Raw genomic sequence first — 25,684 nt, 5'->3', positions numbered from 1 at the left:
GGTGTTCTCATGAGATCAAGATTTAGTTATTAAATAAACTGTTATTTCTTTATGTAGCCACGCTCCAGTACAGCAGCTATGTTTTTCAAGGGACCAGGGAAGGTGGTAATGGTAGCTATTTGCATGTAAGTAAAAAAAAAAAAAGTTTTGTTTGTGCAATAAAAAGTTATTTATTTATATTATCCTGGAAATAGTAACAGTGTGTGTATTTAAGACAAAGATGCCTGTGTCTGTAACTAAAGTTAATAGATTTATTTGTCCATTGTTGATAGGAGAGAGTTTATGTGAATACATTGATCAATACATAGAGGTCAGGTATTGAATATATCTCTGATGAGAGAGGAGCAATTTTTTTTGAGTGTATCGCCCTATATAGTTTCTTAAAGTAAAAACCAAAATTTTGAAGGATCTGAAGCAGCAGGTATTTAAAGTTGTCCATTTTTCTTGCTCCTTCTTGAGAGGAAGCTTTTCATACATTTTAAAGAATCTTCCAAATGACTAACAGAAAAGAACTCACTTTTCTCTGTATACTGTTATTTCTTTTCTAATTGAAAGCTGCATTCTCAGAATCTGCTGGGTTTGTTTCTTCTAATTTGAATATACTTTCTGTCACGTGTTAAAATATGCCACTAGAAGATGTTGTTGATAGTTTCTTATGACAATTTATTTAGATACTTTAAAAATTGGCAGTAAATGAAACTCATGTTAAAAAATATAGAGAAGGATATTATAATTCTCTAGTCTGATCTTCTGTGCAATAGGTTTGTAACAATTAAACTACTGATTCTGATAATGTTTGAAGTGAGAATGTAGACTTGGACTTTGGTGTTAATAGTTACCTCTGTGCCACATGGTGTTAATAGTTACCTCTGTGCAACATAAGACAATGTTTACTCCAGTAAACCTGTAGCTGCAAAAATGTCTTCAGAATTCACACTGCACATCTTAATGGAAAAGTTCCATAGATAATTTTTACAGTGTAATCCAGTGACAGCCTTGTCTTCCTGTCTGTTGTCTCACATTTGTATCCTACTGAGAATGGCTCAGACTGAGGATCAAGTAGGGAACCTTGCGCTACAGTGTTGGTGGAGGATGTGTAGGAGGCAAAGCATTGAAAAAATTGAAAAGGAAGTTGTAAAGACTTGTATTCTCCCACTGGTAGAAAATTAGTTGCTCTGAGTAGTGAGTGTGATGGTAGTTTTCAGGAAGTGTAACTTATTTGGTACTGCATAGAAGTTAAGGATTTCTGAAAAATAAATTGTGTATCTTTATCAAGTTTAGCTGAAGGGAGTTTTTTTCACAGTAACCATGCAGAAAATCTCTATGAATTATCTCTTTGCACAGCTCTCTAATTGTTAAACTGATATTTGAGTTGACCCCTTTCTGGCAGATAACACATGATTGTACAGCACTTCTGGCTTTGCTGAAAATGCTAAATATCAAATATTCTGTTATTTCTTCTCTTTGTTTTCAGAAATGGGTTGAATTTTTTCTTTAAGCTACTTGCTTGGGTTTACACGGGTTCTGCAAGTATGTTTTCAGAAGCCATACATTCTTTAGCAGACACATGTAACCAGGTGAGTATTTTTTTCCATTCTGCTAAAGTTAGTACTTGTAATAAAACTGGGAATACAGACAGATACTTACAGTAGTTGTAATGCACTTGAATAAAAAAAATAGGGTGCTTCTAAATTTGTATTAATGTAAAAACAAGAAGTCAGAATGTAGATTTTGAAGATTTTTAGAAATAAGTTGAAAGAGTGGAGTTGCAGTAAGAACTGTACTCAGCTACTTCATGGATCATGAGTGGGACTTGAAACTAAAATGATTTTGGTTAGTGTTTTGCTTAAATGTTAACTAGAAATGCTTTTCCCATCAGTTATTGTAATACAATGACAGACTTTGTTATTTATTCATCTCTATGTAGAATAATGATGAGAATTTGAGCATTTTATTTTCTTTTTCTATTCTTTGATTACCTATCAGCCTGTCACAGCACAAGTAGCCACATACATAGCACATTTACTTTGAGAAGTGGAGTGGCAGGTTCAGAATTTGACATGTAATATTAATGTGCAGGGATAAAATTAATGTTGTTTTTTCCAGTGTTTTCTAAAGTGTGCTTGATGCATATGTTATGAGACCTTGAAATGATATTGCAAGGCTTTGGGGGAAAAAAAATCAAACCTAAAAGAAAGGGTTGAAGGAGAGGCTCCAGCAGCTCAAGCAAGAGGAGTCTTTGGGTAGCTTGTAACTCGTAAAATGCAACAGTCTTGTGCTGCTCCAAATTTGAGGAATCTATGGGACCTTAGAGCAGACTAAATATCTTGAAAAGTCTGTTAACATAGTTTTGGCATAGTTTTTCTTGAGTTGGACCCAGTATGCTTCTCTGTCCAGAAAGACTAAGTTGACAACTCACATTTTGTTTGATGGTTTCACACAGCCTTTCAGCTGATCCAGATGTAAACTGAAGACAGGGGTACTCTTAATTCAGCTGATAAGACTGGCCTCCCCATAAATTTAAGTCTTAAAGGGTGCAATTTTTCACTTGGCCAAGTGTGTCAATGTATGTCAAGTTTGATAGTGTTATTATATATATTGAGGAGCTATTCTGTTTTTTAAATATCAAACTTGAATGTTCCACTGAGATGGGGAGGGTTTGTTTTGTTTTTTCAAATAATTGAGTGTGTGGTTTTGGGAAAAACACAGGAGAAACCTTGCTTCCTCAAAGCAGCTTGCTGCTGCTAAGACTAATTGTTACTATGTTTCATTATCCATAGTCTTAAACAAAACACATGCTTTGCAAAATTAAGGTCTGGATTTGTAACTTCCTGCATCAACAACTTAATACATGCCTAAATAAATATATCCCAGGTAGGCAATTTAGATAGCAAGAGGTTATTTCTTCCTTCAAAATATGCTGACAAGTTGCAGTGTAAAGTTACTGCTTTAAATGTTGCCCTCACCCTACTACACCACAGTCTGAGTATAGTTTCTCTTCAAGAGGGATTTATTTAAATAGCTTTGTTCCCTGAGCAACTTCATTCCGTCACACTGAAGCACAGCAACAGCACTTGTGATTGCACGTAATGTTCATTTTCAGTTGCGATTCTAAAATTATAATTAACAGTAATTATATATACACACCATATAATCGCATACATATTATATATGTAGGTATAACTAACAATTTTTTGGGAGTGGTAAATTTAGATGACAAATTTTGAGGATTATATTCCAGCTCTAATAAGAAATGAGTAGCAAAGCATATATGCAGTTCAACAAATTAATCTGCCTGTACCTTTCACATTCAATTGTTACAGAAAGTTTCTAAATTTTTTTTTAACCTCTTGTCTTAAATAGGCATTACTAGCTTTGGGCATCAGTCAGTCTGCGAGGACGCCTGACCCTAGTCATCCGTAAGCTTTTTGAGTAAATAAAGATTCTGGTAACTATATATAGCAGTAAGATCAGTTTTTGTTTGTGCATCACCTTGTTGTTTTAATTTGCTGTTTTGTGCTATTTCTGAAACCTATTGTTTTTGATTTTACGACAGATAAAATAAGAAAAGGGTTTTCTTTCAAGCTCCAGGAGTTGGAGCTTCAATGGCTTGATGCATGTGTTGGTTTTTTTTTTTTTTTTTGGTTGGGTTGTTTTTTGGTTTTTTTTTTTTTTTTTTGGTGGTAGGCTTTTGCTCAGTTTTATTTTGATTGTTGTTATTTCTCTAAGTTGTTCTGGGCCCTTCTGCCTCTTCCAACTAATAGATCTACTTTTTAAACCCTGTTCATGTGGATCACAGGATTTTTTTAAAAACAAAATTTACTTTTTGTAATTTTTGTCCTTTTCCTTTTTCAACAAAGTGCTTTTATGCAAGCTAGTTAGTTGTACCCTAAGGAGATGTTTTTGACATAAACTGCTCTTTGTATTTATTTATAGGATATTGCTTGATAAGTTCTTACAAGTTCATGAAAGTTATAAGCTGTACTCTCCATGATATTTTCTTGGTTTTGAGCTGTTTTACTCCTCATATGTTTGGACAAGTCATTTGTTCTTTAAGAACTACTTCAAAAATATGTCTAATTTATGGGATTAGTTACACTTTTCTTCATTAAAAGCATCATTAAAATTTGAAAAATTTACATCTTAAATTTGTGCAAATATGAATCATATCTCATTTTTCCCACTTACTCCTTTCCCTTCTTCCTCAATGTAGACAAAAGAAGTGCACTGTTTGTAGATAGAGTTAAAACCAAAAAAAGGAATAAACAGAAACTTTTAATATTGCGTTAATTCCTCCACTGCAGTTAAAACTGCAAGTGTTGGATGTCCGTAGTTAGCTGAACTACTGAGAAATGTGTAAATTTTATTCCCATTAAATTAGCTTTATGAATTATGTAAACTGGCTGCTCACAAAACTGGAGTCCACATTTAGAAGTAGCATTTCACAAAAATCTTAAAGTGATATAAATGTTTTTTATTTTGGGGGTTTTTTCAGTTGTAAAATAAAATCCTCAGCCATTGTACAAGAGTTAACACAGCTGTTTAAAAACAAGTTAGAAAAACATTAATGCTTGATGTCCTTACATGTATTATTAGATATCCTTTTCTAAGTATTTTTTTTTCCTCCCTTGGATTAGATTGGATTTAGCAGCTTTGTCTTAAATAAATGCCAAGTCATATGATAATAATTTAAGACATATTAAAATTAATGGCATACTCTGAGATATCTTTGTAGAGATTGTAGAATCTTATATTCCTAAAATAATTTTTTTTTCTTTCTTCTAGGTATGGTTTCACAAATATGCGCTATATTGCCTCCCTGATTAGTGGAGTAGGCATTTTCATGATGGGTGCAGGACTTTCTTGGTATCATGGGATCATAGGTTTACTCCACCCTCATCCTGTAGAATCTCTTCTCTGGGTAAGCTAATCTTGTTTGGTATTGTATTTAACACCAGTGACTTGATAAAAAACAGTGGCATAGTCTGAAACTCACTTCCTGAGTTGGTTTGAGTCCCAGCACAATTAACTCAAACTGTTCTTAATGAAAATGTGTTTTAAGAAAAAAGAAGAATCTTTAAACTGTAGTTGATCCTGCAGCGAAAGGAGCTATTCTCTAAATCCTGTGTCTTCCTTTCATATTCCTTTCCTCTTTTGGAATATATTGCATGATCCAATTCTTATTGGTTTCCTTCTGTTCAGGGACAACTACATGACACTGTGGGTAATGTGGTTCTGGAATGCTACATTTGGATAGCCTGTGGTGAAGAGATTATATGCATAAAAATATTCATATAATATAATATCATATCTGATTCTTGTTTTTTCCATACAGGCATACTGCATTTTAGCAGGATCATTGGTATCAGAAGGAGGTATGCAGTTTCAAGTTTCTTTTTAAGTATTTTTAATCTCTTAAGATTACAATGTTAGAAATTAAAGTAATAATTGGTCCTTGCTTAGACAGTGAGGTTTTGAGCTCTCTTGCAAATACTTGTAAACAAACAAAAAGAAACATGTGAAAAATTTTCTTTTTTATATATGTCTATATAATAAGAAGTTGAAGAACTCATCATTTGCAAAGTAGACGTGGATTGCCTTTTTGGTATTAAACTATCAATGAATATTAACTGTTCTGATTTGTGTGGGAGACACGCTTGTGGAAAAAGAAGTAACTATACTTTATTCAAAGTACCAACAATCAGAACTTTCTTGATGATCTATTGCTATGATATTATAACAAAAAGCTCCTCTTTTCAAAATGGAAACAAGTCCTTTTGCCTCTAGCAATTTTCAGCAACAGCTTTGTTGTTTCAGCCACCCTGCTTGTTGCTATAAATGAAATTCGGAGGAGTGCTCGAGCCAAGGGTCTTTCATTTTATCAGTATGGTATGTATCATTATGACAGTAAGGTATGTGGTGTTATTTAAGACACAATCTGTTCACTAGTATTTCCATAATGATAGAAACAATTTTCTGTTTTCCCTTTTACTTTTCCCTTTATTGATCTGTTTTCTATTCTACTAACAAATAACATTTTGCAAATTAGGTGAGAGCTGTTGATTTAGGAGTGCTATTAAACCCTTGACTAAGTGCATGTATTTTTCAGGATAAATGGCCCTTTTAATTTTTCTAACATTTTAGAGAAGCTACCAAAATTGGGCTTGTTCTGTGTATGTATAAATGCTTTCGGAAGTGTAAGCATATGCAAAAATTGTTCTTTTAAATTGCTGTTACTGTAGTTTAAGTACTAAGCATAACATAGTATAGCTGAATTTTCAGAGCAATGTAACTTTTTTCTGTTGTGTATGCAGTTGTGCAGAGTCGTGATCCTAGTACCAATGTGGTGTTACTGGAGGATGCTGCAGCAGTCCTGAGCGTGGCTGTAGCTGCTACCTGTATGGGACTGACTTCTTTAACAGGTAAAATTCTGCACAGAGGCAGGCAGAATGTGGATTTCTTCCCATGCATGATATGGACACAGAGCATTTAGTTTATATTGGTTGACTTAAATATGTCTCTGCTCTTCATTTCTGATACTTGTACTCTGTAAGCCAATTTTTGAGCTGTTTTGTTATACAAACTAAGTTATTTTTTACTAAAGATAAGATGATCTGTATGCCAAGTGGTTCAAAGTGCATCTTTGCTGCATAGTTAAAGTTTTCTAAAGAGGGATGATTACTTATTCATCCCTTTTTAAGTATTGAATTTTTAAAGAGAATAAATATTGGAATTTTGTTTCTTGTGGCTTCTAATGACTCAGTTGCAAGGTTCACTTTTTATATAGGAGGAATTTTAAAATTTCATTTTTAGTTTCCTTCAGCAACTTAAAAACACAGTACTATTTCTATAAGTCTGAACATGCATAAGTGTTTGAAACTTATTAAGTACTATATTTCGGAAATGGTTAATACTTCCAAATTTTTGAGTTACTGATAAAAGAACACTGGATTTTGTGCTGCTCCCTATGGTTCAGTGTATATAACTTTGTGTATAAATTTATGTTTACTAATATAGAAACACATACAGACAAGAGTTTTACTCATTTATTAGTCCTGCAGGAGACAGGAGTGGTCAAGGGACAGGAGGGACTTAAGGCTTTGTTTTGTTCCAGCTTCATCTTGTTCTTCAGTTGGAAAAAATTTCCACTGAATTAAGAAAAAAAGTAAAATAAATGATCGACTAGAAAAAAAAACACACCAACCAAAAGTCTCACTAAAAACAAAACCCAGAAAACCCCTGAAAACTATGAACTCTTGTCAGTGTGAAATTAGAATTCTCTGCTATGTTTTAGAAATACTCTGTGAAACTAATTTGCTATATCTTGTTTAGGAAACCCCTATTATGACAGTGTGGGGTCTCTAGGTGTTGGAACTTTGTTAGGAACTGTGTCAGCATTTCTAATCTACACTAACACTGAAGCCCTGCTGGGACGATCCATCGAACCTGAACAGCTGCAGCGGCTTACTGAGTTACTGGAGAGTGATCCTGTAGTAAGGTAAGAGCCTTTACAGCTCAGCCTCTACTATAAACAGCAACAAACAAGAAAACAACATTTCATGAGAGAAATCTGGTAAGATTACTTTTAGTGTGGAATCTTCTGTATTGGGATTTTAGATTCTTTGTTATTGCTAACTTCAATTTCTGCGCTAAAACTTTTAGTAAAAAAAATACTTGTTCCTCTCAGTTGTTCAACAGCTAAAATAGCATTGCAGATACGTTCCAACTGTCACATTAATTACAGCAATTGACAATGACCTAATGAGACAGCCATCACAAATTCATGAAATGCAAGCACTTAAATGATACTATTATGTTGCTTGAATAGTTTATTAGCACCTAAGTATTTAAATTCTGATACTGTTAATATTCAGTGTGTGGAATTCTGTAGCAGTTGGCAGGACGTGCTGCTGTAGTATATGATGCAATGGATTCTTCATGTTACATGCTTATAAATTAACTCATTGCTAATTTCTTCTTCTTCTTAGCAAGTCTGCAATTTGTAGTAAACTTATAGCTCATTGTAATTCTAAATCTTGCTTAAATGCTTCTCAATGAGCTATTTTAGTTTTACCCTATTAACCTTTATTTAGAAGCAAACTTCTTGTTTTCTTTTAGATCTTTATTTAGAAATATATTTCTGTGTAAATCAGCTGAAGTATTGTAGTGTTTTTTTTATTTGTAGTAATTTTTGAGCTGTGGAGGGAAAAACTCCAAGCCCATTAGTTAGTAATACCTGAGTACTTGAAAGAAACTAAGTGCTGGCACCATTGCAGTTCCAAGCAAGAAGTCTGTATGACATGCCCTTCATTGCAGAAACTAAACAAGAATCCTATTTAGAATAGAATTCTGTTAGAATTTTCACATGTCAGTAAATTAAGTATTTGTGGTGGCCCTGGATTAGTCTGAATGGTGAAGGATATGTCAGCAGTGCTGTGTTAGAGTAGGTGAGTTCACCTGACTTCTGTAGTTCTTTTTTCCAAAGTGCACAGGTGGCTTTTGCTTGTCTTAGGCAGAAATAATAAAATTTCTCCTAGGCCAAGTTCCATTTTATATTGTATTCCATTTTGTAGGTGGCTCTAACTTCCCAACAGAGTTCATGTTCTTCTTGCTGTAAACATTTTTTTAAAAACAAGAAGCACCTTAATTAAAAAAAAAAGCATGAATAATAAAAGAAATAAAGACTTGTGAGAAACTGTATATTTTTATTTTTTTGAGGTTAGAAGCTGAAACATGTTTAGTTGCTTATCATACTCTCTGCTTGCACTTTGTCTTCAGTTATCTCTTTTTTAGATCCATAATGTTACCAGCTTTGATTCCTTTCAGTGCCCAGTTTGACTGCGTTCTTACAAAAAGCCTGCTATCTCTAGCTTGGGTAATGTACATCTTCTAAGATTACACTTGGTCTTAATCTCAGTTCTCTGCAATGTAAACTTATATTACCCTTGCTTGTTACTAGGTATAGGTAGGTATGATTTGTAGAAAAAGCTGAAAAAACCAAACCAGTGGCTGAAATAAGGAAAAAAAATGTAGCAGCTGAAATGAGGAAGCCTTTCAACATTAAGTATTTCTTCAAAGGCTTTCCTGTATATTTTCTTCAACACAAGCTTTGACTTCTAGGAGTGTGAGCATTTTCTTAAACATTCAAACTCTCACATTTTCTCAAGTGGAGACATCTAATAGTGTGTTGTACTCTTACATATCCTTCTGACACCAAGTGTAAAAGAAAAAGCTTCCTGATTACTGGCCTGCCTCTAATAGTGACTAATATTTGCTTTTTTATTTCAACCTTTCAGGCATTTCAGTTCTCAATGCAATGTTTTTTGCAGTTGCTGCCCCCAGAATATTCCTCCCTTATTTTTTCAGGCATGGTTTGCAATATTTATTTTCAGATGTGTTTTGCCAAATCAAGGAGATCTATTCAGTATTCAGAAGGAGATCTATTCAGTATTCATCAGAAAGTATTTTAGATCCAAACTGACAGAAGGATCCAGGGACTCTGATATCTACTCCTTCAGCTCCTGTTAGCACCACACTTAGGTGCTATTCCAGCAGTAGCTTGCCTGAGCATTGTGATCCACTGCAAATTATAAAGTATTTGATTATCAGACAATACTAACTGCTGTCCTATTAAAATAAGCCTCCCTGGTGCTGATATTTTTCACTAAGTCTTGATACTTTAATTTTTTTTTTTTAATAACAGGATTGTTTGACAAGACCTACATTCCCTAAAATCTTAATGACTGGAATTAGTGTTCTCAATCTAGAATTCTTCTCTCTACCTTTCTAACTATTTTTCCTTCAGTTGTCAGGTGAAGCCATCCTCACTTAAATGGATGGACTTATTTACTCTTCTTAAATTTTGGCACAGTGTTGTTAATTGGCACAGTGGTTTCTGTTTTAATTCTCATCAGTATTGCAAGATGAAAAATTTGCCTTCACAGTTTTATTCTTAGTTTTAACATTTGAATATAAGTTGTGGAACCTTTTGGATTAGAAGCATTTTCTTTCATTTAAATATCCAACAAGTTTCTGTGCTCTAAGTAGGGAAATGCTTTGTTGTACTAATATAATCTTGCTTTTTTAGATCAAGAAGACAATTACTGCATTTTTTTTTCTATTCTGTTTCTGCAGTAACAACTTTTCATTTCTGTCTAGTAGCAAGCTTGTTTCCATGTTATCCTTTGGTTTTGATATACTTCAAAAAAGTTGGTTTGTATCACACTCTGTGATTTTTTCTTCTAAAAAACAAGCTTCTCCTTTCAGCTTGTTGGACTTTATAATTTATCTTTTAGGCTCATGGCTCTTTATTTCCCCTTTCTTTTCATTTTTCTTAGTAATTTCTAATTGTGGCCCATATTTAACTCATGATCCTGAACAGGCTTTCAGAGTTGTTCTCAGCTGGAAAATGATTTGATTTTATTTTTTCTATACTAACATTAATTTCTTAACTCTCATTGACACTTTTGGTGCATAAATCATTCTTGTGTTCAGCTTAGCTGAACTGTGAGAGATTAGCCCTTCATAACTGTGAAATAGAATATATGATGTGGTACAGACTCTGTCCTGATTCTGTTCTTATGGAATTTAATCACAGATTCATAGGCATAAACTATTTTAAGTGACAGTTTCATCTTTAATTTTACTTCATTGTAACAGCTGTTGTGCTGGAAAATCTGTCATTCTGGTTTGAACAAAACCAAAAAATATTACAACCAATTGCTCAAAACGAATAACTTGATGTTCTCTAATTTTTCATTAATTTGAAACTTGCTCTTTTCCCCTAGTTAGAGTTGATGGTGTCTACTAACCATCCAGAAGCTTTCATAAGCAAGCTTTGTAGCTTAAGATTTAGCATAGACATTTGTATTTTTGAATGATTTGTGATTTTTCTCCTCCTTACTCACTGTCTTATCTTTCCTGAGCAGATTATATGCACTAAGGTAGACTGTTTTCCTTCATATTTATGGAATATGCATAATTTCACTGAATTTTATCAGACTACTGCTTAATGAGAATCTCAAATACCACTTGTTATCTTCTGGCTTAGTTCTGATAGGCACTTGATATGTCTTCAACATTTTTGAACTACATGGCTCCAAATTCTCTTTATTAACCACATCTGTTATCTTAAATACCCTCTTTGGGAAGAGGTAGTTTGATGCCATCTAGTTTGCTCCCATTAATACTGTTTTGATCTGATAACTTCCCACAGAATAGTTGTGTGAATTGGAATGGAGCTGGAGAATCTTTATTGCTACTAGTAAGCTGATAGTTCTTTCAATCTGCTTAAATTTTTACTCAGATGTATTTTTTGGTGTCCCTATATTTAGTTCATGTTCTGTTTCTTTTTTAATATGCTTACCTCTCCTCCACCCTGAGTATTACAAGAAGTATTCTGTAAAAGCTGCCTGTGATTATTCATCTTAAAGTTTCTGTCTCCTGTTTTATTTTGGCTGTTCATTCTAACAGGCTCCTTCTGCTTTCCTCCTGCACTGCCTGTGAAATGATTTCTGATTTATAAACATTCACATGCAAAGAAACATTTCTAGTTGGGAAGAGTAAATTTACTTATGACAAAGGGTACACTAAATTCACAGATTCTGTGACATTGAACAATTTAGCAAAATAAATGGAGGTAAAGTTTGGTACTTTCCATCAAGTGAGCTGCATTACTGAATCTAAATCTTGTGTTAGAATTTACCAAATAGTCAAGAATGCATTTTTCTATTAATAAAACTAAAAGTCTTTGAAATCTTTTATACTTGTCAGAAGCAAAAATTTAAAAAATGTGAACCTTTTGTGATTTGTGTCCTGTGTTTTAGTCTCAACTTATTTTTTCTGAGCTCGATGGGAAAATGTGGAAACTTACTCTGCAGTGGCAATTTAAAATTTTCTTGGCTTTGAAGATAAACTGAGTTTTGTTAATATAATTAGGAGAAAAAAATCTAGTATTTTATTTTGTGTTTATTTCACTCTTGAAATTTATCACAGTATGTCTTGGTCCTGAGTTTGCTTCTTGACCCAGAAAAATTAAGAGCTGTTGTTTGCTACCTATATTCAAATATTAGAATTTGTCCAACAAGCTGGAACATAACTCTGCTACAGAAACCCAGAATTTTTTAAAGGACCAAAGTATAAAGATTACAGCTTTAATGTTCTACTGTTTATTGGGAGTCTTTAAATAAATATAGATTTTTCAGCATTTACAAACAAGTGTATCTTGATAAGTTGTGATAATTAGTTCTGAAGGAACAAAAATGAGTTCCAAACACAATATCCATAATTTTTTCTTAAGTCAAATGTATTTTTGAAAACTCTCCAAAAGATTACACCTTTACTAACTTTAGGAAAGGACACTTCTATAATTGCAATGTGTTCTTCCATTAATTAACCACAGGTTCCTTTCCTCAGAATTGAGGGTACTTAAAGGCTGTTAAATTGTGTCATGTACGCACATGAAAAATTCTCTGCAGTGGAAAATAAGTTGGACTTAAACTTTTAACACAGAGTGGGAAAATTCTCACATTTTTAATTGTGGAATTTTTTTTATTACACTGTCAGTCTAGTTCTGAATATGTGATGCTTTTGGTTGTCTGCCTTCTATTGCAGTGATTTATAGATGTGTTGGTATTGTAGAAACCTGTGGAAGTGATATAACCAGTTAAACATAAATCAGTATTTAATGGAAGTGTGGATGGGCAAAATGAGCTTATTTTGTCAAAGACTGACCTTTTAAAATTACAGGATCATTTTGTGGTGACAGTTTTTTTAACATGAGAAGTCAAACTAGCTAGTGGGTTGTTCTGTGTTGTTTTACACTGTCTTTAAAAATGTTTCAGAGCAATTCATGATGTTAAAGCCACAGACATGGGAATGAGCAAAGTGAGATTCAAGGCAGAAGTAGACTTTGATGGACGTGTTGTTACTCGGTCTTACCTGGAAAAACAAGATATTGAACAGCTGCTACAAGTATGTAGAAAAAATTGCTTTTATAACCCCTACTATTTGATACTTTTCAGTTTCAAGTACCTCTAAATCCAAGACTTGCAAGTAGATGAAATACATTTGACTCCTTCTTTTGAAGGGTTGCAGATGTTCTTACTTTATATTAGTGTTTTAAATGTACTTAGAGAGATCTGGATTAGGTGCTGCTGAAGAAGACCTACTTTTAGGCTGAGAAGGAGGAATGCAGATTTTTTTTTAGCTCATTACCCTTGAGATTGGTTCAGGTGGTCAGAGCCAGGTGCTAATAATGCCAAGGTTGAGCACTTGCGCTGGCCATTCATGTAAGTGTTGGAGTCAATAACCCTTGTGTGTCACTTCCACTCTCAATATTCTATGATTCTGTGATTGTTTTGTTAGAAAGTACAGATTTATAAAAAAACCAACTGATGAGAACATAATTATTCCAATATGTTTATTGAATTAAAAGATTTGTAGTTAAAACTAGAAGCTTGTCACCTGCAAATAGGCGTCTGTTTTGGCCATTTGCCCTGGGTGATGGTGATGCAGTGCTGGGGTTTACAGGTCCAGCCATTCAGACTCTGTGAATATGGATTGCCTGCTTCACATGATTTAGCATTTCAGTGATGTTTTAGAATTAACCATCTTTAGTAAGTGTCAGTCTCTGATTTCAGTATAGTTCAGAGTAGCTTTTCTTAACCCCTCTTTTCAAGACTGAACTCTCTCTGCTGTATTCTTTATGGCAGAATTATGAAATATGAAGAAAATATTTATCTAAATTAAAAGGACAGTTTTAAGTGAGCAAAATGTTTTGACAAGACAGTGTTTTTGTTTTCACTGGTACCTTTCTTATGTTCATTTTTTTGTTTACAAAATTTCTTTTCTACCCTTTCAAAATGAAATACAGATATCTGCATGTTGTCTGTCCATTAAGCATGACTTTGAAGTTATGTTTACTTTTAAATTTTACATTGCAATTTTTAAAATCATTAAGTCAGTATCCCAGTTTTAAAAACATGTTAATGTCAAGATAAGAATTAGGTGTCTGTATGTATAGTGCAATATCTGATCTGTTCATCTAGGGGACTTCAATTTAATGCATTTTTGAGAGGAAGAGTGCTATCAGCTTTGTACCACTGAGACACTGCAAGTTTGCCTGGTTTTATATTGCCAGTTGCTTTGCTGTTGCAGTTTTTGGTACACAAGTCTGCTTTTCATGGCTTTGTTAGCTTTTTTCTTTACCTGCTATTCCCTTTGGCAATTGCATACAACCTCCACTAGTTCTTGCAATACTTCAAGTATTGTTGGGAAAGACCTTCCTGATTGATTCTAGGTTGGCAACTGTTTCTTACACAGGTCATTGTTGTTTCAGTAGTAACCACATGTCAGCTGTAAATACATCATTGAAGGGTAGCTCCTTTCAGTAGGCTTCAGCCATCTGAAGTCAAAGGCAGACATTGTGCTTGCCTTTTGACCTATACTTTTTCAATAAGCATTTCATTCAAATAGCACTGCTGTCAACGTTATTCTTTCCCCAGTTGTGAAATATTTGGTGTTTTTCTTATAAGACTTGCTGTGATTGTAGTCATGAATTATTGTGGTTGAGATATGTTTTAAGCTGGCTCATTTAGATGATTCTTTTTCAGTTAGAGTAGTGAGAAGGGAAAAGGAATTGCTGTCATGCACTTGTATGCACAAGAAGTTGTTTCATAGTTTATCTTTCTGCAAAAACCTATTTATCCTAAATATACTTCAGCTGAGGTAAACTACAGGACAAACAGCTTCCAGACAGGTTGGTGTGAGACCTCTAAGGAAAGCTCCTGACTTTAAACTGAAAGGTGATAGACATAAAGTAGATAGATACAAGAAAAAACTCTTTACCAGGGGGGTGAGACAGTGGAAAAGGTTGCCCAGAGAAGTAGGGGATACCCCATCCCTTGAGGTGTTTAGGGCCAGGCTGGTTAGGGCCCTGAGTAACCTGATGTAGCAGAAAGTGTTCCTGCCCGTGGCAGTGGGGGAACAGCTAGGGGTTCTTTAAGGACCTTTCTGACCCAAGCCATTGTATGATTCTATGGCAATACTGTAGTACCTGCTTTGGTGCTGCTGATGTCTGTAGTTTTTTGGAGGGTGGAGTTTAACATCCTATCTTCCTTAATTTCATTCCTTTCATTTTTTATGCTGTTGGTCTCTTAGTCTGACTTCCTGTCAACTGTCTTCGAATTTCTGATATTATGGAGGAGTCACATTTACAGCAGTGTTTGTCCTAATCCTTGTGGACTTTCAGATGAGCTGGTAATGTAATGCCCAGAGAAGACAATGGAATGGAATAGCAAGAATGTAGAAAATGGAGAAAGAATACATGGGAGTACCCTGCTCTGCCTTGTTGGGGGGAATACCTCAGAAACTTCTAGAAAATGAATGAAATTCTCTAAACTTATTTAGAAACTTAAGGAGGAAATCAATTGAAGATAGAAGATTTTTTAATAAATGCAGGTGTAATGACAGAGCCAGCTGTTTTCATCAAATAGATGCTACTCTTCTGTGTATTTGAGACACAAGAACAGATGATGTTTTGAGAGTAAATGGCAAAAGCTGAAGTGTTTTGTTTAGGTTTTTTCCCCTCCCTCTTGAAATATGTCAAGACCCTCTGGAGTGTTATTCCTTTATTTTCTTTTCCTCATCTCAATCTCTTAAATTTAATTTCTTCCTAGGAAATTCAGCAAGTGAAAACCCTTGAAGAATTAGAAGCCTTTATGCTTAAGCATGGTGAGAATATTGTTGACACGCTGGGAGCTGAAGTAGACAGACTTGAGAAGGACCTGAAGGTAAATTTAACTGCCTATTAGTGAGTGCTTATTCTGTGATATATTTTAAACAAAATCTCTGCATCTCCTTTCTGGGATTTAATTTGTAAATATGAGAGAGGGAAGGAAGTTCATGCTACTAATGCAGATTTTCTTACTCTATTATTATTATCCAAGTTCTGGCCACCAGCAAATCCTTACTTTGCCACTGATCTATTTATTAAATTTTTTGTTCAATTTTTTACCAACATAGAAAAAAATTTCATTCAATGTACCTAAATGTGTCTTTTTTACTGTATTCTCAGAATGCCAGACTATTTATAGGCTGTTGAATTCTGTTTGGGCTGTAAAAAAGAATTTTTTTTTAACTGGTTCTTAGAATTGTATCAAATACTTCTGGATGATGGGACTGCTACTCAACATCTTTCACTCTTGTTGAAGCTGTGCAGTGTTTATCTTACTTTACAAAAGTCTCTCAGCTGTCTTATCTTTTTTTTTTCATTCTGCAATTTAAATATCCTCTGGCTGATACAAGGAAGGGTTTGTTCCCATTTTTGATTTTGTAGGTATATTGAGGCTGTCAGTCTTACCTTCCTGGTATGAATTCAGAACTACCAGTGTACTGACCCCCAGATAAATGCAGTCCTGCCATGACTGTTCCTTCTGCCCATGAGACACTACTCACAAGCATGTCTGTCCTTGCTTGTTATATTTCATAAATATCCTAGTTTAAATTTCTATCCTTAGCGTTGTCCTGTTTAAGAATCAAAATATTATTTTTTATTTTAATTGCACCATCTGAATCAGTTCTTCATGCATGGCTTTAGAGGAGCAGGATCATGCCTAAATTTTTTATAAACATGGATACTGCTTTTTGGTATAGGCACATATATGATTGTGTTGGTATTGAATATACTTTACTGAATATACTAGTCAGGGTCACATACTGGATGTCTTTGAAGTCATGACTTTCTCATGGATTGTACAATTCATGTAATGGTGATAACATATTTCTATAATAGCATAAAATGCATATTTCTTAATAGAAACAGTGTTCTGAATCTTTTATAAATAGCTTCAGTGGCAGAGAAATTGTTTCAGCAATCTTACCTATTATTCAGGAAAGTATCTGTTAAAACTTTAAGAAAGTGAGATATGTATATATATGTGTATCTGAACAGTTTTATATAAAACTCTACTGCCTTGTTAAAATTGAGAGCTCATCCATACTTTATAAAGCATAAGAACTAATTTATCTATGATGTTGAAAAGTATTTTTCAAATAGAAAGATGACTTAGCCTTCCAAAAATGCCTTATAATATGGACAATATTTGTTGAAACTCTTCCTCATTTTGAAATAGTCCCTATGTTACCCAAAAAGGGGATCTGTTATCCAGTTGACAACGTGATAGCAGAAACACATTACTTGTAACCATGTGCAAAAATGTATTTGGAAATTTTCAATACATTGTTTTAAAATTTTATTTCAGCAACGAAATCCTGATGTTCGTCATGTGGATTTGGAGATACTGTAGATTGAACAGGAGAACTCTTCAGGTTGCTGCCCTTGTGCGAAGAAGTGACATAAAGGGCTGCAAAGCTTCTGGGATTGCAGAACCTCAGCACCATACCTCGCTTCCTTTGCTGTAGGCTTCCTGGACTCTTAGCACTGCTTCTGTTTCTGGAAGAGCGCTAGACTTGCAGACAAAAATTCCCATGGAAAAATCAGTTTCAAAAAGCTACTTGAGTTAAATTCCACAGGAGAGTCTGTCCAAGAATATTTGCTGTGATTCAGAACTTACAACTTGAGGTTTAGTTAGGCAAATACAGCTGCCTGAAACTATACAACACATGTAGTTTTTCCATTTGAGTCCCTTTGCAGTCTGTTTGCACTTCTTTAGTTTCTTTCAAGATATCATTAAAGGTTCTTGGGAGATAATAAGATTAGACAGGAAGAGTTTGTTCCAGTGGAACCTGCCAACCTTAAATTGTAATATTTCAACTGTGTGATTGTTTCACAGTTTTTCTTTTCTATGAGGTAAATTGTTTCATATGGGCACTGGCCTTATCTCAATGACCATGACCTGGAAACCTGCATTTTGCCACCATTACTAGTGCACTTGAGGAAAACAAGGCTTTTCACCTGAGAGGAGCCAGCTGTATTGGTTTAGCCAGAGTAAATTGAGTTACTGTGAAAAATTGCTGCATACAAATTTTGGCGCATTTCCTCTCTTTAAATTTTGGTTTTTTCCCCCTACGTTAACACTTGTTTTCTTATTTGTAAGTATCTTCAGATGTGATCTGGGAGATATTTATGGTAGTGCTTATTAAAAATTACCTGGCATTTTTGGCTTTTTATATTTTAATATACTCTATTGCCAGATATGGTCTTTGCTAGAAGATATGAAAGATGTAGCTGGAATATATAATAGTAAAAAATGATCTATTTATAATTAAACAAATGAATACATTGTATTTTTAATTTATTTGCCTTTAGATATTACCTGAATTCAGAACCACTTCCTCTCAATTTTTGTATAACTTGACCTTGCTTGTTTGGGAAAGTAGAGTAATTCTATCAGTGGTCCTCAACAATCCAGATATAAGTGATTAGTTTATAACTTGGAAATGTGAAATTCTAGAACTGTGTACAATTGTCTCAAGGCTTTCTGCAGTAGGTACTCAAGTTGTACCAGATTCTTTGAGACCCAGTCTTTATTAATAAGGACATGAGTATTAAACATGCAAGTTGAAATATAAGTGAAATAGCCATATTTAAGTAGCACTGAGGAAAAGTCTTTATGCACTTTAATGTAAAATAAGATTTGCTCATGGGTGACAGGTGGTAATAAAACCATCCTAGTAACTCAGTTGCTGAGTAATGGCTGAATTGCTGAAAGAAGAAATGTTGATATGAAACAAAAGTCTTCAAAAATCAATTTAAGATTATATTATTCGCATTGCAGCAAATAATTGTGGAGACCAATATGTACAGATTTGACTGAAAGCATTTTAGAATATTTTTTTTTCATGCTAGGTGTCACTTTACCAGTGAACAATGAGAGTTTAAAATAACATGCCTTTTTGACAACTGCAAAGCACTTTGCATGCTGGTCATTTTAAGTAGAAAAACATTCCAGAGTTAAGTTACAGATGGGGCTTTACATACAATAATTGTGGGTGACAGGATCTTCTTGGTACCCTTTTCCATAATCCCTATTCACTGGTGGCTTCTTTATAGCATATTACCTTATTATGGCTAATTCAAAAGAAGGCTTACTTTATCTGCTTTTCTTCTATTGCAAAACTAGTTATCATACTTAAGCCTGATGATTTAAAATGCAGTTTAAAGGTAATTTGGAAGTCTCCCATATCAAATAAATAAGGCATATTTTTTGCACATTATAAATAATTTACCTTTCTCCTTGCCCTTCTATGTAAAATTCATCTCATCTCAGTGTGCACTCTCGTGGTATTAGTCTTATTGATGAAGAGCGCTGGAATCTGGTAACGCGTAACTGTTTTCTTCTCACTGGAATATTTATATGCATTTTGAATTTGAATAAACACATTAATAAACCAGATATTTCAGAAATCAAAAACGTGAAGAGAAGTAAAACGGGGAAAATGTTCTTCCTGCAGAGGCTAGTGAAGACAGCCAATGTGATCCAAGTGGTTTGCATGCTGGAGTTACTGATGAATGAGCAGTGTCAGTGTGCACTTCGCAGGGCAGAACTTTCCCTGCAAGGTTAGTAAATGTTATCTCATTAGCAAAGTGTTCCTGTATCATTTTCAAGAGGAGGTATGAGCTTATATTCTGACATCTGCTCCAAAAGCCTATTAAAATGGGTTTTTTATTCACTGGAGATGTAATAATTAATCTGAATTCTGATCTTAGTTTCCTTATTTGAGTCAGAAGTATACCCATTCACACCTTTTCTTTATATTCTGAGAGAATTGAGTTGCTTGTCTCCTAGTTACTTTACTGATTATAGCATCACAATACATTAAATTCAAGATGCCAAGACTTGAGTGGTTTTAGGTACATTACTGTTGACCAGTCTGAAGACCCAGTTCATTTTTTAAAGTGATGGTGATGGACTACAAAAAGGCAGGCAGTCTGGTTTTGGCAGTACCTTGGAAGTTTACATGTCATGCAGTTGGATAGAAGTACTGATTCATTGAGCCTGCCAGGTTCGAAAAGAATAGTAATTCCAAGTTGTTACATTTTAATTTATATGTTAAAATTCACAAATTGTTTTTAACTAATATGATATTTTACTGCTTTTTTTCCTTTAACTGTCTTTACAGTCAAAACTTTGAGGTAATGTGGGTCCACTACTTAGCTTACTTTTATTTTAATGTTTTTGAGGAAAATAATTAGCTAATAAATTTACATTTACATGATAGAATCCTTGAATTAAAGAACTGTACATGTGTGGAGGAGTGAATTTTTCTTCATCAAATGCAATTACAAGTGGGTTTTTTTACAGATATTAAGGAAAATAAGTGAGGATTTATCTAAAAATAAAGTTATATTCTAGGATTTTTTCAATTAAGGTGTGGTGTTTTAAAATAATTTATTTCTGTAGACTGGCCTTGCAGGTTCTATTTTTTTTTCAAATTTTGTTTAAAGTATGGCTGCCCTCTCTGCTTTGTGGAAGATTTCTTATGTGCTGTGCAGTGACTCATAATTCTGTAAAATTTGCAATGTTTTAAAGACTTGTCTTAGTGTTCCAAAATACTGAATGATCTTAATGTATTTGAAGTCCAAGTTGGCTGGAGACTAATAATACATTTTTCTATAGATTTTTTTTGTCTGTAAAGGATAAAATTTTGAAGTGATTGTCTTTCCCCCAGCAATGAACTTCAAGTCTAAATTGTCTCCATTACATGCTGGAATTAAGTATTTGATGTGGTGTCCCTTTCCCCCCCCTTTTAAAGCATTTATGAAGGATGCAGTGCTAGTAGTAAACACCCCAGTGGATTACTGTATTACAGGGGATGTCTGCTGGCTTGTGTTCTGGTCCAGAAGTAGTGGAGGACAAGTTTGCATTCTTTATTCCCTGTGACTCATCCTTGAACTGAAGGCTTTTTAGACTTTTTTTTTTCCTTCCTTGAATTCCCACACAGATTTTATTGGGTTTTTTAAGTGACTCTTACTTTTCGAGGAAGAAGATATTATAAACATCTTATGTTTTTAAAAGCAGGGCTGAATTCTACTCTTGGTCTGTGAATTTTGCACTGTACTTCTTGTTCATTAATAGTTAAGAATAGTGATTACTGCTTTGAAAGCTACAAACCACATTAGCCAAAACCAAATTTTCTGATCCTGTCAGATTCTTTTTCATCTGTGTCTGGAGACTCATTTTTTGAGAGATTTCTACTGCCCCCTCTTTTATCAAAGGAGAGTACAGGAATGTTTTTAGGTATGTTTTGTCTAGGTTATACATTGATTGCAGTCCTGTGTCCTCTTTATTTGTAATAATTTTAGCTGGGTTTTTTTTCTGTAACAAAGAAAAAAATATGCATTATAGAAGTATCTCTAATAGTGATGAATACATCAAATACAGTTTTCATGCAAAGAGTTTTCATGCACTTGTCTATTCAAAGTGGCAATTTTGGAAAATTGTCAATGAAGCAATCCTTTTTCTAAACTTGACTTAGATGTTTTCCTTAGAGAGAAAACCAGAGCACCATATTGTTTGATTTGAAAAAAAAGTGTTTCATTTTATGGTCATATGTTCTTAAAGCATTTTGGCATGGTAGAACAATTGATGAATATTGACTCCTTTACAAAACCTGCCCTTCTGTGCATACCTAAAGGCTTACAGAAATGAATATAAAATGATAGTGTGATTTTTTTTTCCTTCTAGCTTAAGAACTGTGCTGCTTCTATTCTTATTGCTGTCTCTGAATAGAAAGTACCACTAACATCTCTCTTGCAGTTTACCTGCATAATGTATATGAGAAGTTGGGATGTATCAAAAATAATTTTTTTAATAGAGGGTTTGCATAGCTTAAGTAATTTTTCCTTTCTTATTAGTGAGATACAAATGATTAAGATAAAAAGTAGACTGTATTACATAAAAAAAATAGGAATCCAGGCTCTAAAGCACACTAGTTCAATTTTTGAAATGTATGTCCTTTGAGGAAAATAAAACAGAAGCTGTAAGTGGATGTATGGTCTATAGAAGCTGCAGTCAGGCTTTGCTGAAGCAAAAGAAATTAAACTAAAAATATATGATTAAAAGAAAAGAATCCAAGGAAGGAAAAGACCCAAGGTTTTGAGCACCTGGAAATAGGAAAGGATGAAAATAATCTAAAAAACTTTTCTAGAAATAAGAAATAATGATTGGAGAAGAAAAGAACAGTAAGAAATTATATTTTATTAGAATGTACAAAACTAGGTAGGAGGATGTTTTCTTTCTTTTACCGATATTCTGATAGTTGAGTAATTCCCCCAGCAAAAACTCTTTTTTTTTTTTTTTTTTAACCTATACTGAAAATCAGAGCCTCTGTCTAACTATGTCCTGATATGGTGTTCAGCCTTGCAGGTACAAACCTATTTGTCCACTGAAAGCTGCTAAGGGTGATGTTGTAATCTCAGTTTTTGTTGGTGAGGTATGTGTTTGGTAAGTGGAGGTTGAATAAAGTTATTTGTGGAAGTGGGAGCTGGAGTGAATTAAAAAGAAAATTAATTGATTCTTTTAGACAGAAGATGACTGAAGCACCATACTGAATGTGCTGTGGGAAAAGAAGTGCTCTGTTCTAAGGTCTACAGAATTCTTGCAGTTAGCTCTAGTCATTGATGAATATATTAGTCTTTATTTTCAGTTTGCTGAGATGTCTGTGGATAAGCAAGATTTCTAATTAAATCACATTCTGAAAAGGAGATAAAACATTCAAAATGTAATGTGAAAAGAATGTATGTTTTTAAATACCACAGACACTATAGCACATTATAATAGATAGGCAGAAAATATTCTGTATTACCTAGGGCGCTTGTGGACATTTTTTCCTGTGTAAATCAAAGCCACCAATCAAAATAAGAGGTGGTGGCTGGTTTTTATAAATGTTGCACTAACAGCAAGCCCGGTCAAATTTTTGTATAGCCAGCATTCAAAGTTCTGTTCTGGGTAAGAGGTGCTTGTTAAAATAGTGGAATACAGGTCCATAATCTAGCATAAATTTGTGTTTTTTAATCTAAATTTAGACTGTTTAAAACTTTTGAGGTTGTGATCTTCTGAATTCAAATCTGAAGTCAGAAGAAAAAAATAGCAATGATGTATAAATGATGTAATATAAAAGGGATTTTGTAAGTTTCTGTTCAAATTAAATATGCTGAAGGACTGTGTGATAAGTGTTCAAAAAATGCCTAAAGCGTTTGGAAAGCATCTTGGCTATTGCCAAGATGGTATTAAATTTGAAAGTTCTGCCACAAGTGAAAAATCCTCACTGTTGACTTTCAAAGGGCAATGTCAAAGTCAAAATCCATTTTTCCATGCAGTCTTTTAATCAGATTCACCAGCCCCCTCCCCACCCCACACCTTGCATTTTGATGTATTGGCTTTTTCATTCTGTGTCTTGGTTACTCCATATTAGTATGGGGAAATCATTTTGATTTGTGAGGTGTAGACATTGGGATACTTACCTGCAAATGTTCTTTGTTTTGTAATTATACTTGAATTCAGTACATTCTGTATCGTGGCTGGAAGTTGTAATTACTCAGTAAAATGTTAAATTGCCAGTAAGGGTCGTGTTCTGTTAATTTAAGCAATTTTATATGTATTGGAAAAATAAGCAATAACACTGGCTTTAGGCAGCTGATGCTTTGCTGTGTTTCTGAATTCCAATTGCCTATAACTATTTTATGGATGCAAAACAAAACAAAGGTTCTGTCCATCTATTTGTGCCACTCTGCCTTCGTGACGCTGGCACACACTGTTCAATAGCATGTGCCCAGTGAGGGAGCAACATGCCCAGCTGGCCAAGCTCTGGATTTGTTCTCTGAACCTCACTGTCAGCTCTGCCTTTCATCCTATTCACTCCCTGCCTCAAAGAGGGTGGCTCCTTCCCCAGTGCTGGGAAAGCTCTTTCTTTCAGAGGCCCCACTGGCACTGTCTCTGGTTTGGACTGCCTGTCCTGATCCAGGTGTAAGGATGACATGAAGAAAGATAGTACTACAGATGGGGTGCATGTCTGTGTATAGCCAAGGGTATGAAGAATTCCTTGAAGAAGTTGGATTTATGTGTTAGGCTTGGATAGTAACTGTAGTTTCACAATCCCAGCAAAGCTGTCCAAGCCTCTTAAGAAAAAGCTTGAAATTATTTAGCTTAGAAAGGATTTAATGTACTGTCTGGTACACTTAAGTTCCACTTTTTATCACTAATACCAATAAAACTGCTTATTTATCCAGTTATGGGAAGAACTCCTTCTAATTGGGCTAAAAAAATTTTATGTGATTGGAAAGAAGAGTCAAAAATGTCAGAAATCTGGCTGATGAAGTGGAGAAACTTGAAATTTTTTTTTTGTCTGTATGGTATCAGATACCAGAAATAAAGTGGTCAAGCAACATATTGCAGGAAAGGTTTTGGCTATGCACTGTATGTCCTTATTGCTAAAGATGTTTCATTTCATAGTTTGGAGACACCCTTTCTCAAGGGAAATTTGTTGGTTTCCTATGGTTTTGTTGTGTTTGCTTTTTTTCTCTAATGAACCAAATGACACAAGATCCACCTGAGCAGAGAAGTGACAGACTTGAGGGCCTCATCTCTTGTCCATTTGAGGTCAAGTTCAAATACTGGGCTGTCTTTGGGATGTAGGAATAACCAAGCAAGTGGTCTCAGCCACTTGAAAGAGGGAGAGAGCTCTGTCATTTCATGTAATGTAACCTGGAATCTTCCAAATCCTTTCTTTATTTGCTGTCTGTGGCATTTATTGAAAGGCCATCCCAAAATAATTGTGTTAAGTCGGGGGTAATGTGTTGAAGTGGGACCTTGCAGCCAGCTGGTTGGAGGTGATCTAAAAAGGCCTGTTCAAGAATGAGTTTTGTCTGTCTTTGCAAATATTTTATGAGGGACTTATTAAAAGATCATGAAAAGTAAACCTTCCTTTAGTGTTTGAATTAAACTTTTTTTGAAAACCCTAGGAAAAGGGACATAGTTTCTGTTTTCACAGTTGTTGACAGCTCAGCTCCCAGTAAATTACGTGTATTGATTTACCCAAGATCTTTGTCATTTTCTTTTTTTTTTTTAAATTTAGACTTCAGTTCTGATGCTGAATTGGGGCTTAGTAAGATCTTTTCTAGGTTCTCCTTCTGACACCTGAGGTGACTGAAATGTTATTCACTGCTCTAGTGTAAACTGATATTCAGTGTTTTAGAGAAGTACCTTTTTTACCCCAAATACTGATTCAACAGCAGTTTACCATTAAATCAGGCTACTCTGGAGACACAAAGCATTAAGTTTAAGGGCTTAAATGTGGGGGTTTTATTTTTCTCCAAGGCAGTCATAAAGAAAATATATCTTGAATTTGATGCACATAAAAATGCATTCATATGTGAACCTCTGTCTCTGCATGTTGTAACTGTATGTAGGTGTCTTTGGCTGCAGATTTGAACTCACTGATGTTTCTCATGGAAGACAACTTTCTCAGCATCTCAGCAGAAATAAAAATTAAATACTCTGAAAGAAGATGCTAATGAATTTGGACAACTTGGAAACCTTGAGGCAAGAAGGACTTTCCAGTAAGGCCATGATTTGAACCCATTCTGCTCCTTTTCCTTTATGCTTTGCACTGATTTAATTGGTTCTGACCTTTACTGTAGAATCTCAGTTTCCAGGTGGTTCAAAACAAGGGCTTTAGGTGTAGAAGACTAATTCCAAAATCTATGTTCTGGGTGCTCCATCTG

At 34.4% G+C, this 25,684-nt stretch overlaps 1 protein-coding gene across 1 annotated transcript in view; it reads left to right on the top strand.

Moving 5' to 3' along the window:
- The window catches only part of SLC30A9 (solute carrier family 30 member 9), a 34,323-nt gene extending 10,802 nt beyond the window's left edge, over positions 1-23,521 (top strand). The window contains 11 exon segments of the mRNA XM_050973640.1: positions 58-125; positions 1,475-1,577; positions 3,364-3,419; positions 4,786-4,921; positions 5,336-5,375; positions 5,818-5,889; positions 6,315-6,422; positions 7,333-7,498; positions 12,843-12,972; positions 15,678-15,791; positions 17,262-23,521. Coding sequence (XP_050829597.1) covers positions 58-125; positions 1,475-1,577; positions 3,364-3,419; positions 4,786-4,921; positions 5,336-5,375; positions 5,818-5,889; positions 6,315-6,422; positions 7,333-7,498; positions 12,843-12,972; positions 15,678-15,791; positions 17,262-17,306 — 1,038 coding nt within the window. The 3' untranslated portion in view covers positions 17,307-23,521.
- The last annotated feature ends 2,163 nt before the right edge of the window (positions 23,522-25,684 follow it).

The sequence above is a fragment of the Serinus canaria genome, chromosome 4 (assembly GCF_022539315.1).
Source record: "Serinus canaria isolate serCan28SL12 chromosome 4, serCan2020, whole genome shotgun sequence".
Classification (NCBI taxonomy): domain Eukaryota; kingdom Metazoa; phylum Chordata; class Aves; order Passeriformes; family Fringillidae; genus Serinus; species Serinus canaria.
This window is presented reverse-complemented; position numbering and strand designations above follow the sequence as displayed.